The following is a 20,528-nucleotide window of genomic DNA, read 5'->3' as shown; positions in this document are numbered from 1 at the left end:
TCTGGAGAGACTCTTCTCTGTCTCCTCAGCATCATGAGGTTGTTGAGGCTCCCCAGAGGATCCACGATAGTCACGTCTCTCTCCTGTGTGAACAACAAAGTCAGACAGATGATTAAAGGCCCACAACAGTGGTAATCCAGTGTAAAAGTTGATGCCAACAGCATAGCCATGATGTTGTACAACAATTGATGTCTGTAATGAATGTTAAAATTATTGTCTTAAAATGAGCAAGAAGTCATATTTTGTCTTGTTTTCACATTAGTAGTAGCATCTAAGATTGTAGATTAGAAATAAGTTATTCATGTTGTTGAAACTCTAAGCAGTGTGGTAGAAGACTTTTGGTCTACAATACAGGCCCCTTTGTGTTTTCTAAAATTGCGGCACGAGGGCAATTTCATTGCATAAACTCCTCCATGCTAATGAGGAAACCAGTAGTTATCGATGTCGTATATCTGGTGTGACAAGAGATGAAAAGAATCTGCCCACTCCATCAAGCAATGGGTACAGCAACACAAGGCATTCACGGGACCTCATGGAACCATGGACCACACCTGCAGAAACTGGACAACAGGGGGAAGCAGAGGAGATACCTATCATAGACTTCTCCCAGCTGACGCTTGACATGCCACCTACGCCGCCTCAAGTGGTAGAAACAACCAGCTGGTATCATTAAGTAGAATCAGCCAACAGTAACACGGAAGCAGCAGAATGGGAGTTAGTAGTGCATGACCTAGATTTAGAATAAGAAGCTTCCATTTAGACACAGGTCTAAGATGACGTAATAAGCAATCTACCGTCCCAGTGTAAGCACTCAGTGTAAGCAATCTACAGTCCCCGAGTAAGCACTCAGTGTAAGCAATCTACAGTTCCCGAGTAAGCGGCCGGTGCAAGCAGCAGGGCAGTGAAAGTGTGGTTTAGCCACAGCTCCAGAAACTTGAGAACTTCCCCTGTAAAAAGGTATATAAAGAGAACAGAGATCATAAGAGAGGCATGATCCTCACTGACATATGAGACAGACTTCATATGGAGAATCATCATAGGTAAATTTACTATTGCACTATACGCTTTTTGTTAGACTAGAACCATATTTGAAACACAGGGGTCTTGACACCTCTTGATCACAGACAAAGCGGCAGTAAAACAGTGAGACATCAAGTACAGATGTGATTAGCAATACAAGGAAACAGCCAAGTACCCGTTACAATATATTGAGTCCATACACAGAGTTGGAAGTGTATTAGGATATTGGAATTTGGAATCTAGCGTTAGTGCTGTGAGAATACCAATTACCAATTAAAGAATATTTGGGGCAGCAGGGTAGCCGAGTGGTTAGAGCGTTGGACTAATAACCGAAAGGTTGCAAGTTCGAATCCCCGAGCTGACACGGTACAAATCTGTCGTTCTGCCCCTGAACACTGTTCCTAGGCCGTCATTGAAAATAAGAATTTGTTCTTAACTGACTTGCCTAGTAAAATAAAGGTAAAATAAAAAAACTGTCATTGTGTGTCAAAATATATACCAATACTAGTTTCCAAGTGACTACTAGCTGACGAGCATAATAACCAATAGAAGAAGTTATTAGGTATTGATATATACAGAGGTAAAAGAAACTTGAAGGTAAGGAATTATAGGAAGAATCCATAACACTCTGAATATTTAAATGGGAGTATATCTATCCAAGGCCTCATACTAGACCGGAAAATAAGGGAGTGACAACGTGAACGAAGGAACAAACCCAACTCACGCGAAGGGCCATTACGAAGAAATAGAAGGGTTGGTAGGGCCGCACGGCTAGGCCCTTGTTACACCGCAGTAACTAAAATCCTAAAGTCCTCTGCCCAGCCAGAAGACGGGGTAGAGGCATTTGCTGCAGGTATAAGGCAAAAGTCAGCAACTATCATTATGACATCATGGATTAATTCTAGAATATACTATATAGCCTAGAAAACTGGTTAAATTATCATTATGACATCATGGATGGCCAGTCCTTGAATTCATAGTGTATTGAATTCAGGGGGAGGGACTGAGCTGAACTCAAACCTGGGTCCAGCGACTGTCAAGTCAACACCTTATAACTGTTACGCCAAGATGTCTGAACTTCTTGACGAGGTCGCTCGGTGTTGGGTTATGGTTTCTACAATATCGTTCTCTATGAATTTGAGAGTGGTTACACTTCTCCTTCCCCCATCCCTCAGCTGTTAACCAAGTCTCTGGGCAGCCATTTTGTTGCTGTTTAAAAACCCCACACAGCCCAGCAATCTGCAGTTCAAACAATAACAAATCTGTCATTTCACCACTGTTTTGGTAATAAAATGATTATGGGGTTGGAGAAATGTAACTACAGACAGACCTATGGATGCAAGGCCTGACCATCAATGATATCAACATTATAGTTTTAACCATGTTGAGGCAGCAGGGTAGCCTAGTGGTTAGAGCGTTGGACTAGTAACCGGTTGCAAGTTCATATCCCCGAGCTGACATTTTGAGGCGATACAGTGTTTATTTACATTGTTTCTAAACATTAAAGTAAAAAAAGCTTATTCTGGGTTCTGATGGGGTACAACAGTTGAACTAAGCTCATGAAGCATGTGTTATATTCTTCAAGAATCAATGGCTATAAATAAATTATTTAAAAGTCATAACATGAATGTAGCAATTGCAGATTTCTGCTTTAACACCAAACATCAGTTCAACAACTGCAGAGTTTGTGCCTCTGTTTTTAAGACAGTACTTACTAGTGTTAGTCAGGTTACGGTTTCTCAAAATCACATTTTGGCTAAAGTCATCATTAGAACCATTGGATGCCTTAAGATGCATTCGGAAAACCGGGCCCAGATATCCAGGTTCCTCTTCTTCCTCCTTTTTCGATGTAACAGTCATCTCTCTCTCCTCCTCTTTCACTCTATAAACTGCATCCTCCTCTCGTTTTACTGTAACATCCTCCTCCTTTTTCACTCTGAACGCGTCTTCCTCTTCTTTCACAGTAACGGCCTCTACTTCTTGTTTTACTGTGATATCCACCTCTTCTTTAGCAGAAGGAGAGTAGCTTAGTGACCGCATGGTCGCGGATGTTAGCTATGCTAATGCTAACTTAACCAGACTGCTAGCTGACTAATAACAACAACGCCGTAAATATTAAATTAAATCGGATAACTAACTAGACAAAAGAAGTGTGTTTAAAATACAGTGGCTAATAAACACGAAAGCGTCTAAAGAGCTTTACTGGTTCAGCTTTTTTGTCTAGCAAGCTACCGAGGTGGATAACTTACTGTTGCTGTTGAAAGAAGCGTTCCGTCCACTAGATTATACGTCACACCAACAGCATAAAGTCTCAGACCGCCATCTGCTGACTGGAGTGGGTAACGCAGTTGAGTAAAATGTATATTTTATTATCAGACAAAAAGTTAAAGGGTAGGAATCAGGGACATCGCTAGAACTAAAATATATATTAGCCCCCACTAAATAAATCAATATCAGTCCATATATTTTTTCTGTGATTTCTTTTTTTCGTCAACCGTTCCATCGCATTTTAAAAGTCCTACCGGTTCGGCACTAGGACCGGAGGAGGCTGCTGCTACACTAGTGACTGTTAGACTTTCTTCAGCAAAGATGGCAGACAGAAATACTAGGAGAGAGGGGTACCCCTACACAGAAGAAATGGATCAAAGATGGCCAGCACACCAGGCTGTCATTTTGTAAAACAGTGGATGTATAGAATCTAGCTAGCTGAAAAATGTACTGCAAATTTAATGTGCAATTTTGTAAGCTTAACTTGCTGATATTTGCCATGCAGATAGATGAAATTGCGTAGATTGCTATGTTCTTGTTATTCTTGTTCTTGCTTATTATGCAGTGGATGATTAAAATCCCTGTATGCCCATGGATGTGTAGCTAGCTATCTAGCCGATCTGTGTATGGACCCAAACGTTTGGTATACATATTAGTTCAGAACCTAGCTATGAACCTCAGCTATCATAGCCAGTTGCATCAACTTCAAAACAGCCTGAATGACATTAATGAAGCCTATGGATTGAGAAGAATATATGATCATGTTGTACCAAGGATGCAAGTCGTATATGCATGTAGTTATTACCATGCATGAGATCCCCACATTGTAGCCTGTACATTTAATATATTCACTGATCATGTACTCTACCATGGCAAATTAATGTGCAGTTTAGGTATGAATGTCTTTGAGGTGATCAAATTCCTGTCTTTGAGTGAGTTTTAGGATTCTATTGAAAGAAAAATGATATTTTTTTAATAATACGATTGTATATTATTATTTAGAAATATGTGTTTTTTCTTGTTTTTAATTGTTGACAGCCAGTAGACACCATGTTTATATTGTAGAAGCATTGTAGTTGATTATGTGAAATGGACGTTTTCTGTTGGGGGTGAGCAACCATGTCCAACAAAAATATAGGATATATTTGTTGTCTAAAGGGGGAAGGTGTTACAGGCTTTGGTCTTTCCATTTATGTTTTGAGGTTGGACTTTAGCACGTATAGCTCGTTAGCACGTAGGGTGCACTGATTGGTACCACCTCATTAGTCAGTATGTGTTTCACCTGAGCTGGTCCAGGTTCTATTTAAGAGTGTCTGGCCCAGTGCTCCAGTTGTCTTGATAGATGTGGAGAGTCAACACCTTTAGTTGCTCCACCTTTTTGGTTTAAATATGTTTTCATTCCAAGTTGAAGCTTCTTTCTGAAGAGAGCTTATTTTTTAAAATGAATCAATACAAGCAAACAAGATCGGTTCCGGGGATTGGTATGGCAAATACCTTACGATTTGCCTGGACTGAAAATGAGATGGAGCCGTGGAGTAGAGAGACATTTGGAAGGACTATTTTGATGGGATGCCTCAGGATAGAGGTGAAGGAAGTGCTCTGCCTTCAAGGGAACCCGAATGAGAAGGCTTTCGATGTGACGTTTCACAAAGAAGAAAAACACGACGAAGTAATGAAGATGGCAAAGGAAGCGGAGAAAACGGGACCCCTGTGCCATTATGCGGTGACCAGCCTGGCGAAGAACAACTTCAGGGTGGTCACCGTAACCATGTACAATCCGCACGTGAAAGATGAAGAGGTGAGGGCCTTTCTGGGGAGGTACATGGACAATGTCTCCTCAGCGAGGTACCTCAGGGACTCCCTGGGTTTCTGGAACGGGAGAAGAGGGTTCCAGGCGTTACTCAGGGAGTCCCCGAAGAGTGTGGATGGCTACCTCCATCCTCCGGCGATGTTCTCCCTGGGGGCTGACAGGGGAACACTCTACTATGCACGTCAGCCCCCGTTCTGCAGGCGTTGTATGGCCTACGGCCATATCCTGGCCTCGTGCAGCGCCAAGAAATGTCGTTTTTGTGGGTCGGAAGAGCACGAGGCCAAGGAGTGTGACGAGCCCAAGGCTTGCCACGGGTGTGGCTCAAGAGCACACCTGTGGCGTGATTGCCCGGCTCGTCACAGGTCGTACGCGTCTGCAGCTGGGGGGGGAGCGGGGGATGGGGGGAGGAAAGAAAGGACGCGTGCGGATTGCATGGATGGCACAGGGGAAAAGACGTCGCAGGAAGAAGATGGGAAGAAGGATGAGGTGGGAAGAAAGAGGCGAGGAGAAGAAAAGAATGGAACAGAAGGAGAGAAGAAAAAGGGGACGGAAGAAGGTGGAGGAGCTGAGAAGAGGGAGAAGGGGACAGTGGTACGAGAAGGAGTGGAAGAGGGAATGGGGACAGTGGTACGAGAAGGAGTGGAAGAGGGAACGGGGACAGTGACGGAGAAGGAGGGAGGAGTGGAGGTGGGAGGGGAGGGGGTGGTAGGGGGGGGAGATGGGGGGAAGGAGTGGGGGGACAGCCTGCCAGGCTTCCTCGAGGTCGAAATGAGGGATTTGGTGGAGGGGTTAGTGGGGATGGGACGTTGTGTCTCCCCGCTACCTCCTTCACCAAAGAAGAAAGGGATAAAGAGGGGGAGCTTGGCAGGAAGTGAGAGGGAGGGGGGTGTGGAGGGGTGAGGGGGGGGTTAAGAGAGTGGCGGGGGGGGGGAGGGGAGTGTAATTTGTCCTCCCGGTTTGCCTCAGCCCCTTGCATTTTAGTGGATGACTCCAGTGAGGGGTCGGTGGGTTGTTTGCTAGAGGGATCCCAACTCCTGTTTGGGGAGATGGGGTCCCCTATATGCAGCCCCGAGGCAAACAGGGAGGGGGGGATGGTGGGTGGGGAGGGAGGACCCAACACACTGCCTGGATCATGGGTTGGGATGGAGGACGGGGGGGCGTCAGGAGAGGAGAGGACGTCCCCGCCGGTGGAGATGGACCAGGGGAGCATCGGGTGAGTCTCCTGGTTTTTCTTTGGGTTTTGGGGTTTTTATTTGTTGTAAATATTTAAATGAATAGTTCTGTTTCTTTTTTTAGTCTAAATGTTAGGGGCTTAAGGGATAATGTTAAAAGGAGGGCGGTTTTTTGTTATTTAGAGGGTGTGGGGTTTGATTTCTGTTTTTTACAGGAGGCTCACCTGAGGGATGGTGGGGATGTGTGTAGATTTAAGAGGGAGTGGGATAAGGGGGAATCTTTTTGGGGCATAGGAGGGGTGCACTCAACAGGAGTAGGGATTTTGTGTGGGCATAGAGAGGTTAAAATAGAGAACACTTTTGTAATAATGCAGGGTAGAGTTTTGGGGATAGATGTTAAGTTTAGAGAAGCTAGATATAGGTTAATTGGGGTGTATGGGCCACAGGTGGCGGCAGACAGGAGGGAGATGGTGGACTGTCTGGCGCCCCTGTGTGTTACAAACAGGCACTTGGTGATAGGAGGAGACTTTAATATAGATTTAGGGTTAGGCGGTGATAGCAGTGCAGGTGCCATCTCTGGGCTAATGGCTTGCCATGGTCTGGTTGATGGTGGCCTGCACACTACTCCGGCAATGGTCGGTCCTACATGGCGCAACTCCAGGGGGGTTGCGCGGAGGCTCGACTACATTTTTGTATCCAGGTCTTTGGGTCAGTTGTCTGGGCGGCTGTTGCCTGTTTTCTTCACGGATCACGACGGGGTGTTCCTGCAGGTGGGGTCGCCAGTCTGCCTCTTCGGTAGGGGGTACTGGAAGTTAGATTGGGATATACTGGAGGAGCAGGCTTTCGTTGACGCATTTTTTTGTTTCTTTCGGAGGCTTGACGGCCTCCGGTCCATGTGCGAGGGGGTGTTAGAGTGGTGGGATTTAGTCAAGGGGAGGATAAGGGCTTTTATAATAGGATATTGTAGAAGGAAAAAAAGGGAGGAAAGGAGGGAGGTGGATCGTATCCAAAGGTTAATTGAACTCGAGTACGAGGCAGGCAACCTCTGCGGGTCGATTGACTGGGAGAGATTCGCAGCCCTAAAGGCGCAGCTCAGGGAGCTGCAGGAGCAGAAGGCTCGAGCTTTCCTGGAGCGTGCGCATAGTGGCTTTCTAGAACATAATGAGACTTGTTCCGCTATGTTCTTTAAGTCGGTTAGGGCCAGACAGAGTAGGAAGGTAATGAAGGGAGTTATGGAAGAAAATGGTAGTATAGTAAGTAAACCAGAGGAAATGGTCAGGGTGACAACTGATCATTTCCAAGGTTTATTTAAGGAAAGGGAAATAGATGTAGAGCAGGGAAACGTGTTTTTAGAACACTTGTCCCGGCGGTTGCCAGAGGACATTAGAGATGTGATGGAGGCCCAGATCTCACTAGAAGAGGTTGAGAGCGCTCTTAGGAGGATGGGAAAAGGGAAGGTGCCTGGGATGGATGGGCTGCCGGCTGAGTTTTACCTCAAGTTTTGGGGTATACTTGGACCAGTGGTTCTCGAAGTCTTGAAGGCCATCCTTGAGACGGGGGTCCCGGGGGGATCAATGGCTGTTGGTGTGCTGTCACTTCTTTATAAGAAGGGGGAAGCAACTGACCTTGGCAACTGGTGGCCATTGACCATGCTGTGCGTAGATTACAAGATTCTTGCAAAGGTTTTAGCAGACCGGTTGCGCACAGCCCTTCCCTACGTTGTCCACGAGGATCAGACGTGCGGGGTAGAGGGCCGCTCTATAAGATGGAACCTACAGTTGATCAGGGATTCCATCGCTTGGGTTGAAGATAGAGGGCTGCCTTTAATGGTAGCAGCGCTAGATCAGGCGAAAGCTTTTGATCGCGTGAATAGATCTTTTCTATTCAAGGTGTTAGGTAGATTAGGATTTGGGGAGAAGTTTATAGGATGGATCCGTACTTTATATGTCGGAGCGGGGTGTCGAGTTAGTGTAAATAGTCACTTAGGTGACGTTTTTGACCTCTCGTCTGGGGTCAGGCAGGGATGCCCACTCTCGGCTCTCCTCTTCGTTCTGTACATGGAGCCTCTGGGGGCTGCCATTAGGGCAGACACAGGGGTGGAAGGCTTGTTGATCCCTGGAAGCGGTGGGCTGCGTGTTAAGATGACGCAGTACGCCGACGACACTTCCTTGCTGTTGTGCAAGGACTCGTGCCTGACAAGATCCCTTGCCATCTTTGGGGATTTCACCCGAGCGTCGGGAGCGGTTCTGAACCATGCAAAGTCTTCCGTCAAGTTTTTCGGAAGATGGCGCGGTAGAACGGATGTGCCTGGGGGGTTATCTCTCTGTGAAGGGACCCTGAGGATTCTCGGGGTTCATTTTGAGACCTCCGGCTCAGCGACGCCAAACTGGAACATGCGTATCGCAGTGGTACAGAGGAAGCTAGCAATGTGGAAGGCTAGGTATTTGTCTTTTATGGGCAAAGTCCTGGTCCTAAAGGTGGATGTGTTGCCGTCTCTTTTGTATGTGGCATACATCTACCCATTGCCGGCTTGTCTGAGGAGGCCTCTAGTGAGGCTTGTGTTTCAGTTTATGTGGAGTGGCAGGTGCGAGTGGGTCGCCAGGGCACGCATGATCTGTCCCATCGGGGAGGGAGGTAGGGGGGTACCACATTTCCCCCTCAAGCTGGACGCCATTTTTGTTTCTTTCTTGTTGACGGAGCTTGCTCGTCCGGTTATACACCCGTCCGGTTACCTCCTGCGGGTGTTCTTCTCGTATAAGGCGAGAAGCGTAATGGTGTGGTCTAACGCGGGTCCTCGGGCAGCCGTGGCATTTTGGCCATGCGGCCAAGTGGCTGCGTGCGCACCCCGAGGTTGAAGTTGCCCGAGTAGGTTTAGACCACAGGCACCTGTACGAGGAGGTCAGGCAGGCAGGGAGTCCTGCGCCTGTAGCGGGCATCTCGTCAGTGGTCTGGGAGGGAGTGCAGGCGCGGGGCCTGGACAATAGGCTCAAGGACCTGAATTTGTTGGGCCTCCATAAGTGCTTGCAGGTACGTGCCATCTTGTACCGGTATAGTTTGGTGCAATCCCCCACCTGTCTAAGATCCTCTTGGAGGAGACTGTGCGCCATGCCTTCTGGGACTGTGCCTTTGCCGGACTAGTCTGGGCTAGGGCACGGGTAATGCTAGGTGTGGTTAGGAGTGATTTTGTTTTGACATGGGCTAGGCTAGAGAGAGGCGTAGGGAGAGCAAAGGGAACGGATAGGGACAGGTTTCTGCTCTGGCTTCTCATGAGTCTCTTTAAAAAGGGACTGTGGGAAGCCAGGCAGAATTTAGTCAAGACAGGGAGAGATTGGGGGGTGGAAGGGATAGTGAGAAGGGTGGAAGGTGATTTGAGGGGGAAGATGAAGAGGGAGGAGAGAAATTGGGGGAAGCATGCGGCACGGGAGAGGTGGAAAGGGGGTTTAGGGCTGGGAGTGTTAGAGTGAGTTTGGTGAGGGGATAGATTAGGGAAGGGGAGATAGGGAAAGGGTTAGGTATTGGTTAGGTATGACGGGGAGGGACGATGCTCCCCTGAGGTTTGTTTTTGTTTGATGTTTTTGTAAATACAATTAATTAAGAATGAATGAGAATTATGATTTTGTAATAGTATGAATGGTATTGATTGTAATAAATTATTTTAACCACCTTTCTGGTTTACTTCCTGTCTTTAAGTTTGGTGTGGGTTTTTCTTTTGTTTTCCTCTTAGGCATGTTTAGTGGGTCTCATGGTGGGTGTCTTTTAGGTCCCAGTTGTTGTTACTAGTCAATTTTCAGTCGACACCCTCAGTGTCTTTCAGAACCCCTCCTAAAAAACAAGCTAATATTTTGGGTTTGGATATTGCATCCAAATAATATTTTAATCAATGGCATTTCCTAAGAATGCTCATTAGTCTTTCAGTTATTATTGTTTGTGTACTAAATATTTCTGTTTATTTTCATTGTTTTTTCCTGTGAACCCGTTGGTTTGTATCCTTGTCTGAAATGGGCTGTATAAATAAAGCTTGATTTGATTTGAACATATTGTAAGACAAATGAACCCAATGACTGGCAATCAACAGACTAGCAAAACCAATGAACAAATATGTGCAAAAGCAAAACATATCTTAGTATGATAAAACACTACATGGTATGTAAGTTTAGTATCACTTTTCAACCAACTCAGTTCATTTGTTGAAACTGAAATGTTTTGAAATCAACAATACGTCAAAGGATTCAACTACTGGATCAAACAGATCAATCCCACTTTTCCAGCCTGCTGAAGGCGTGGTGGAGTGGTAAACACCACCCCCGGCTCTACCAGGGGCTTGAGGTGGTCTCTCACAGATCTGCTTATGTCATGTTCTGTGGTCTTGCTGTTCCATTTCTTGACTGCCCCTGTAACACATTTAGTCATATTATATAGATGCACAATCGAGAGCATCCTGTCGGGCTGTATCACTGCCTGGTACGGCAACTGCTCCGCCCACAACCGCAAGGCTCTCCAGAGGGTAGTGAGGTCTACACAACGCATCATCGGGGGCAAACTACCTGCCCTCCAGGACACCTACACCACCCGATGTCTCAGGAAGGCCATAAAGATCATCAAGGACAACAACCACCAGAGCCACTGCCTGTTCACCCCGCTATCATCCAGAAGGCGAGGTCAGTACAGGTTCATCAAAGCTGGGACCGAGAGACTGAAAAACAGCTTCTATCTCAAGGCCATCAGACTGTTAAATAGCCACCACTAATATAGAGTGGCTGCTGCCAACATACTGACACAACTCCAGCCACTTTAATAATGGAAATTGATGTAAAAAATGTATCACTAGCCACTGTTAACAATGCCACTTAATATTTTTACATACCCTACATTACTCATCTCATATGTATATGAATATACTGTACTCTATATCTACTGCATCTTTATGTAATGCATGTATCACTAGCCACTTTGTTTACATACCCTACATTACTCATCTCATATGTATATACTGTACTCGATACCATCTTGCCTATGCCGTTCTGTACCATCACTCATTCATATATCTTTATGTACATATTCTTTATCCCTTTACACTTGTGTGTATAAGGTAGTAGTTGTGGAATTGTTAGGTTAGATTATTACTGCATTGTCGGAACTAGAAGCACAAGCATTTTAGCTTCCAGAACTCTCATCCCCTTGGAACAAAAAAAACTCTCCAATGAGTCTCCAATACGGAAAAAATGTGCAGTCAAAATAAATTGTGATCCATGGCAACGCACTGGCTAAACGCAAAACTGGTTGACTGCCCACCCTTGAGACAATCAGCAACCAACTCCTGCAATATCCGTAGTAACTATCCACCTTACTTCTCGCCCTCTTTTCAGGGTTCACTCGATAGGAAAGTTGTTGGATCGGGCCCAGTCCCCAATGTCATGCATTTGGGTTAGCACATTGAGAATGAATCCTGATATTCTAAAAGCAGGGCAACATTGTCAATATAATTGTACCCAAAAATGGTCAGCTGGTTGCATAAATAATAATTATTACTAAATGTTACATGAATTGTAAATATGAAATATCAAAACCAAATGTACACCCCTTTGTTAATATGTATTGGCAATACTTCACTTAATGGTGAGGAATGGAATAATAAAACATGTATATTTTGTCAGGCTGAATGTTTGAAATATGAGGTGATTTGAGACATGCTTCTTCAATAGTGGAATAAAGACAATTAGCACTTGAATGTTGTCAAGAAATACTGGAGTGATGTCAGATTGTTAATAAAATTGATTATAGACCAATTTATTATACTGCTTTCATCTGCAACAATTATCATATTACATGTATTTTTTAAACAAGCAGCTTTTTCAACTAGTAGAAAACAGCTAGCTACATTTTGAAGTGCTGCATTTTGATTAAAGTGGGTCACCAACGCAGTAAGTGTAACACAGCTCATTTTTTTGTTAGTCACTTTTTGATAAATACTCTTTCAATTCAGAGCCTGGATTTTCCCCTGAGGCTAATATCCATATCATGCTGCAATCAATTGAACAGGGCAAACGATGAGGTAGAACATCATTAAAATACTCCTACTACAATGTTAAAACATTCTACATTGTGACATCATTAAAATACTCCTACTACAATGTTAAAACATTCTACATTGTGACATCATTAAAATACTCCTACTACAATGTTAAAACATTCTACATTGTGACATCATTAGAATACTCCTACGACAATGTTAAAACATTCTACATTGTGACATTTTTTCATTGATATCATAAAACAACTTCTTCATGTATGCATTTTCTGATGTTTGATCAGAGATATTTTATCAGATTATCTCTTGTCACATTGATCACAGCTATGAGATTTCTCTCCTGTGTGTGTTCTCTGGTGTCGAATCAAATGGCTAGATTGAACAAAACTCCTCCCACATTGATCACAGCTATAAGGTTTCTCTCCTGTGTGGTTTCTCTGGTGTTGAGTCAGATGGCTAGATTGAACAAAACTCCTCCCACATTCATCACAGCTATAAGGTTTCTCTCCTGTGTGTCTTCTCTGTTGTAATGTCAGACCGCCAGATGTAGTAAAACTCTTCCCACATTGACCACAGCTATAAGGTTTCTCGCCTGTGTGTGTTCTCTGGTGTATTTTAAGTTTTGATGAAGATTTGCAACCTTTCCCACAGTCAGAGCAGCAATAAGATTTCTTCCCTGTGGGTCTCTGCTGGTGCTTCTTGAGGTGTTTTGATGTGGAGGGACTCTCCTCTGCCTCGTCAGCATCATGAGGTTGTTGAGGCCCCCCAGAGGATCCAAGATAGTCAGGTCTCTCTCCTGTGAGAATAAAAAGTCAGACAGGCGGTTTAAGGCCCACAACAGCAAAAACACACTGTAAAAAGGTGATGCCAACAGCGTAGCCATGATGTTGTACAAACAATGATGTCTAACGAATGTTAATTATTTGACATTTGTCTTAAGACAGTCAAGTGAACAACAATAGTCATTTTGTCTTGTTTACCCATTAGTAGTAACATCGACAATTTTATGCAAGAAATACAATTTTAAAGTTGTTGAAATCCTAAGCAGTGTGCCAGACAACTTTTGGTCTCCAATATAGGCACCTTTCTGTAGGTCTATGTTGTTGTTAGGTGAAGTTATGGGTCCTACAGTAGGTCTATGGTATTGGTATAACTAGCGGTTTCTGCATTTGTATGGAGGAGTTTCTGCAACCAAATTGCGTTTTAGCAAACAGAGGGCAGAGTGATGCAGAGAGCGATGCACCTATTTGGGAATGTCTGAAAAGTACCACTAATGATTTGTGGAGCTTCTCAAAGTAATGTTTTCTTCACCTCAAACAGCAAGTAAACAAAGTCTTACATAATTTAATAGAGAGAGTAGATCTCGCTGGTCTGTCATAATATAGAAGAGAGAGTAGATCTAGCTGGTCTGTCATAATATAATCGATACAGTAGATCTAGCTGGTCTGTCATAATATAATAGAGAGAGTAGATCTCGCTGGTCTGTCATAATATAGTAGAGACAGTAGACATAGCTGGTCTGTCATAATGTATTGTAAACAGTAGATCTAGCTGGTCTGTCATAATATAGTAGAGACAGTTGATCTAGCTTGTCTGTCATAATATAATAAAGACAGTATATCTAGCTGGTCTGTCAAAATATAGTATAGGCAGTAGATTTGGCTGGTCTGTCGTAATATAATATAGACAGTAGATCTGTCTGGTCTGTCGTAATATAGTACAGACAGTAGATCTAACTGGTCTGTAATAATATAATAGGGACAGTAGTTCTAGCTGGTCTGTCATAATATAGTAGAGAATGTAGATCTAGCTGGTCTGTCATTATATAGTAGAGACAGTAGATCTAGCTGGTCTGTCATAGTATAATAGAGACAGTAGATCCAGCTGGTCTGTCATAATAGAGTAGAGACAGTAGATCTAGCTCGTCTGTCATAATATAATAGAGACAGTAGATCTAGCTGGTCTGTCATAATATAGTAGAGACAGTAGATCTAGCTGGTCTGTCATAATATAGTAGAGACTGTAGATCTGGCCGGTCTGTCATAATATAGTAGATACAGTTGGTCTAGCTGGTCTGTCATAATCTAATAGAGACAGTAGATCCAGCTGGTCTGTCATAATATAATAGAGACAGTAGATCTAGCTGGTCTTTAATAATATAGTAGAGAAAGTAGATCTAGCTGGTCTCGCATAATACAATAAAGACAGTATATCTAGCTCGTCTGTCAAAATATATTAGAGGCAGTAGATCTAGCTGGTCTGTCATAATATAGTAGAGACTGTAGATCTGGCTGGTCTGTCATAATATAGTAGAGACAGTAGATCTAGCTGGTCTGTCATAATATAATAGATACAGTAGATCTAGCTGGTCTGTCATAATATAATAGAGAGAGTAGATCTCGCTGGTCTGTCATAATATAGAAGAGACAGTAGATCTAGCTGGTCTGTCATAATATAATAGATACAGTAGATCTAGCTGGTCTGTCATAATATAATAGAGAGAGTAGATCTCGCTGGTCTGTCATAATATAGAAGAGACAGTAGATCTAGCTGGTCTGTCATAATATAATAGATACAGTAAATCTAGCTGGTCTGTCATAATATAATAGAGAGAGTAGATCTCGCTGGTCTTTCATAATATAGTAGAGACAGTAGACATAGCTGGTCTGTCATAATGTATTGTAAACAGTAGATCTAGCTGGTCTGTCATAATATAGTAGAGACAGTAGATCTAGCTTGTCTGTCATAATATAATAGAGACAGTAGATCTAGCTGGTCTTTCATAATATAGTAGAGAAAGTAGATCCATCTGGTCTCGCATAATATAATAAAGACAGTATATCTAGCTCGTCTGTCAAAATATAGTATAGGCAGTAGATTTGGCTGGTCTGTCGTAATATAATATAGACAGTAGATCTGTCTGGTCTGTCGTAATATACTACAGAGAGTAGATCTAACTGGTCTGTAATAATATAATAGGGACAGTAGTTCTAGCTGGTCTGTCATAATGTATTGTAAACAGTAGATCTAGCTGGTCTGTCATAATATAGTAGAGACAGTAGATCTAGCTTCTCTGTCATAATATAATAGAGACAGTAGATCTAGCTGGTCTGTCATAATATGGTAGAGACAGTTGATCTAGCTGGTCTGTCACAATATAATAGATACAGTAGATCTAGCTGGTCGGTCAAAATATAGTAGAGACAGTAGATCTAGCTGGTCTGCCATAATATAGTAGGGACTGTAGATCTAGCTGGTCTTTCATAATATAATAGAGACAGTAGATCTAGCTGGTCTGTCATAATGTAATAAAGATAGTAGATCTAGCTGGTCTTTCATAATATAGTAGAGAAAGTAGATCAAGCTGGTCTCGCATAATATAATAAAGACAGTATATCTAGCTCGTCTGTGAAAATATGGTATAGACAGTAGATCTGTCTGGTCTGTCGTAATATTGTACAGACAGTAGATCTAGCTGGTCTGTCATAATATATTAGAGACAGTAGATCTAGCTGGTCTGTCATAATATAATAGATAGAGTAGATCTAGCTGCTCTGTCATAATATAATAGAGAGAGTAGATCTCGCTGGTCTGTCATAATATAGAAGAGACAGTAGATCTAGCTGGTCTGTCATAATATAATAGATACAGTAGATCTAGCTGGTCTGTCATAATATAATAGAGAGAGTAGATCTCGCTGGTCTGTCATAATATAGTAGAGACAGTAGACATAGCTGGTCTGTCATAATGTATTGTAAACAGTAGATCTAGCTGGTCTGTCATAATATAGTAGAGACAGTAGATCTAGCTTGTCTGTCATAATATAATAGAGACAGTAGATCTAGCTGGTCTTTCATAATATAGTAGAGAAAGTAGATCTAGCAGGTCTCGCATAATATAATAAAGACAGTATATCTAGCTCGCCTGTCAAAATATAGTATAGGCAGTAGATTTGGCTGGTCTGTCGTAATATAATATAGACAGTAGATCTGTCTGGTCTGTCGTAATATAGTACAGACAGTAGATCTAACTGGTCTGTAATAATATTATAGGGACAGTAGTTCTAGCTGGTCTGTCATAATATAGTAGAGAATGTAGATCTAGCTGGTCTGTCATAATATAATAGATACAGTAGATCTAGCTGGTCTGTCATAATATAGTAGAGACTGTAGATCTAGCTGGTCTGTCATATTATAGTAGAGACAGTAGATCTAGCCGGTCTGTCATAATATAATAGATACAGTAGATCTAGCTGGTCTGTCATAATATAGTAGAGACTGTAGATCTAGCTGGTCTGTCATATTATAATAGGGACAGTAGATCCATCTGGTCTGTCATAATATAATAGAGAGAGTAGATCTCGCTGGTCTGTCATAATATAGTAGAGACAGTAGACATAGCTGGTCTGTCATAATGTATTGTAAACAGTAGATCTAGCTGGCCTGTCATAGTAGAGTAGAGACTGAAGATCTGGTTGGTCTTTCATAATATAGTAGAGACAGAAGATCTAGCTGGTCTGTCATAATATAATAGAGACAGTAGATCTAGCTGGTCTTTCATAATATAGTAGAGAAAGTAGATCTAGCTGGTCTCGCATAATAAAGACAGTATATCTAGCTCGTCTGTCAAAATATAGTATAGGCAGTAGATTTGGCTGGTCTGTCGTAATATAATATAGACAGTGGATCTGTCTGGTCTGTCGTAATATAGTACAGACAGTAGATCAAACTGGTCTGTAATAATATAATAGGGACAGTAGTTCTAGCTGGTCTGTCATAATATAGTAGAGAATGTAGATCTAGCTGGTCTGTCATTATATAGTAGAGACAGTAGATCTAGCTGGTCTGTCATAGTATAATAGAGACAGTAGATTCAGCTGGTCTGTCATAATATAATAGAGACAGTTGATCTAGCGGGTCTGTCATATTATAGTAGAGACAGTAGATCTAGCTGGTCTGTCATAATATAGTAGAGACAGTAGATCTAGCCGGTCTGTCATAATATAATAGATACAGTAGATATAGCTGTTCTGTCATAGTATAATAGATAGAGTAGGTCTTGCTGGCCTGTCATAGTAGAGTAGAGACTGAAGATCTGGTTGGTCTTTCATAATATAGTAGAGACAGAAGATCTAGCTGGTCTGTCATAATATAATAGATACAGTAGATCTAGCTGGTCTGTCATAATATAGTAGAGACTGTAGATCTAGCTGGTCTGTCATAATATAATAGGGACAGTAGATCCATCTGGTCTGTCATAATATAGTAGAGACAGTAGATCTAGCCGGTCTGTCATAATATAATAGATACAGTAGATATAGCTGTTCTGTCATAGTATAATAGATAGAGTAGGTCTTGCTGGCCTGTCATAGTAGAGTAGAGACTGAAGATCTGGTTGGTCTTTCATAATATAGTAGAGACAGAAGATCTAGCTGGTCTGTCATAATATAATAGAGACAGTAGATCTGTCTGGTCTGTCGTAATATAGTACAGACAGTAGATCTAACTGGTCTGTAATAATATAATAGGGACAGTAGTTCTAGCTGGTCTGTCATAATATAGTAGAGAATGTAGATCTAGCTGGTCTGTCATAGTATAATAGAGACAGTAGATCCAGCTGGTCTGTCATAATATAATAGAGACAGTAGATCTAGCTGGTCTGTCATATTATAGTAGAGACAGTAGATCTAGCTGGTCTGTCATAATATAATAGATACAGTAGATATAGCTGTTCTGTCATAGTATAATAGATAGAGTAGGTCTTGCTGGCCTGTCATAGTAGAGTAGAGACTGAAGATCTGGTTGGTCTTTCATAATATAGTAGAGACAGAAGATCTAGCTGGTCTGTCATAATATAATAGATACAGTAGATCTAGCTGGTCTGTCATAATATAGTAGAGACTGTAGATCTAGCTGGTCTGTCATAATATAATAGGGACAGTAGATCCATCTGGTCTGTCATAATATAATAGAGACAGTAGATCTAGCTGGTCTGTCATAATGTTATAGAGATAGTAGATCTAGGTGGTCTGTCAAAATATAGTAGAGACTGTAGATTTGGCTGGTCTGTCATAATATATTAGAGACATTAGATCTAGCTGGTCTGTCATAATATAGTAGAGACAGTAGATCTAGCTTGTCTGTCATAATATAATAGAGACAGTAGATCTAGCTGGTCTGTCATAATATAGTAGAGACAGTAGATCAAGCTGGTCTGTCATAATATAGTAGACACTGTAGATCTGGCCGGTCTGTCATAATATAGTAGAGACAGTAGATCTAGCTGGTCTGTCATAATATAGTAGAGACAGTAGACCTAGCTGGTCTGTCATAATATAGTAGAGACAGTAGATCTAGCTCGTCTGTCATAATATAATAGAGACAGTAGATCTGGCTGGTCTGTCATAATATAGTAGAGACAGTAAATCAAGCTGGTCTGTCATAATATAGTAGAGACTGTAGATCTGGCCAGTCTGTCATAATATAGTAGAGACAGTTGGTCTAGCTGGTCTGTCATAATATAATAGAGACAGTAGATCCAGCTGGTCTGTCATAATATAATATAGACAGTAGATCTAGCTGGTCTTTTATAATATAGTAGAGAAAGTAGATCTGGCTGGTCTCGCATAATATATAAAGACAGTATATCTAGCTCGTCTGTCAAAATATATTAGAGGCAGTAGATCTAGCTGGTCTGTCATAATGTTGTAGAGACTTTAGATCTGGCTGGTCTGTCATAATATAGTAGAGACAGTAGATCTAGCTGGTCTGTCATAATATAATAGATACAGTAGATCTAGCTGGTCTGTCATAATATAATAGAGAGAGTAGATCTCGCTGGTCTGTCATAATATAGAAGAGACAGTAGATCTAGCTGGTCTGTCATAATATAATAGATACAGTAGATCTAGCTGGTCTGTCATAATATAATAGAGAGAGTAGATCTCGCTGGTCTGTCATAATATAGTAGAGACAGTAGACATAGCTGGTCTGTCATAATGTATTGTAAACAGTAGATCTAGCTGGTCTGTCATAATATAGTAGAGACAGTAGATCTAGCTTGTTTGTCATAATATAATAGAGACAGTAGATCTAGCTGGTCTTTCATAATATAGTGGAGAAAGTAGATCTAGCTGGTCTCGCATAATATAATAAAGACAGTATATCTAGCTCGTCTGTCAAAATATAGTATAGGCAGTAGATTTGGCTAGTCTGTCGTAATATAGTACAGACAGTAGATCTAACTGGTCTGTAATAATATAATAGGGACAGTAGTTCTAGCTGGTCTGTCATAATGTATTGTAAACAGTAGATCTAGCAGGTCTGTCATAATATAGTAGAGACAGTAGATCTAGCTTGTCTGTCATAATATAATAGAGCCAGTAGATCTAGCTGGTCTGTCATAATATAATAGAGACAGTAGATCTAGCTGGTCTGTCATAATATAGTAGAGACAGTAGATCTAGCTGGTCTGTCGTAATATAGTAGAGACAGTAGATCTAGCCGGTCTGTCATAATATAATAGATATAGTAGATATAGCTGGTCTGTCATAGTATAATAGATAGAGTAGATCTTGCTGGCCTGTCATAGTAGAGTAGATACTGAAGATCTGGCTGGTGTGTCATAATATAGTAAAGACAGAAGATCTAGCTGGTCTGTCATAATATAATAGATACAGTAGATCTAGCTGGTCTGTCATACTATAGTAGAGACAGTAGATCTAGCTGGTCTGTCATAATATAGTAGAGACTGTAGATCTAGCTGGTCTGTCATAATATACTAGGGACAGTAGAACCATCTGGTCTGTCATAATATAATAGAGACAGTAGATCTAGCTGGTCTGTCATAATGTTATAGAGATAGTAGATCTAGGTGGTCTGTCATAAAATAGAAGAGACATTAGAACTAGCTGGTCTGTCATAATATAGTAGAGACAGTAGATCTAGCTGGTCTGTCATAATATAGTAGAGACAGTAGACCTGTCTGGTCTGTCATAATATAGTAGAGACTGTAGATTTGGCTGGTCTGTCATAATATATTAGAGACATTAGATCTAGCTGGTCTGTCATAATATAGTAGAGACACTAGATCTAGCTCGTCTGTCATAATATAATAGAGACAGTAGATCTAGCTCGTCTGTCATATTATAGTAGAGACAGTAGATCAAGCTGGTCTGTCATAATATAATAGATACAGTAGATCTAGCTGGTCTGTCATAATGTTATAGAGA

At 41.9% G+C, this 20,528-nt stretch overlaps 1 protein-coding gene across 1 annotated transcript in view; it reads right to left on the bottom strand.

Moving 5' to 3' along the window:
* Positions 1-12,035: 12,035 nt before the first annotated feature.
* Positions 12,036-20,528, bottom strand: part of LOC118938123 (zinc finger protein 664-like) — a 242,829-nt gene continuing 234,336 nt past the window's right edge. The window contains exon 2 of the mRNA XM_036939833.1: positions 12,036-13,094. Within this exon, the coding sequence (XP_036795728.1) occupies positions 12,598-13,094 (497 nt within the window). The 3' untranslated portion in view covers positions 12,036-12,597. The remainder of the gene's footprint in view (positions 13,095-20,528) is intronic.

The sequence above is a fragment of the Oncorhynchus mykiss genome, chromosome 13 (assembly GCF_013265735.2).
Source record: "Oncorhynchus mykiss isolate Arlee chromosome 13, USDA_OmykA_1.1, whole genome shotgun sequence".
In the NCBI taxonomy this organism is placed as follows: Eukaryota; Metazoa; Chordata; class Actinopteri; order Salmoniformes; family Salmonidae; genus Oncorhynchus; species Oncorhynchus mykiss.
The sequence above is the reverse complement of the archived record's forward strand: the minus strand, read 5'-3'. Positions and strand labels throughout refer to the sequence as shown.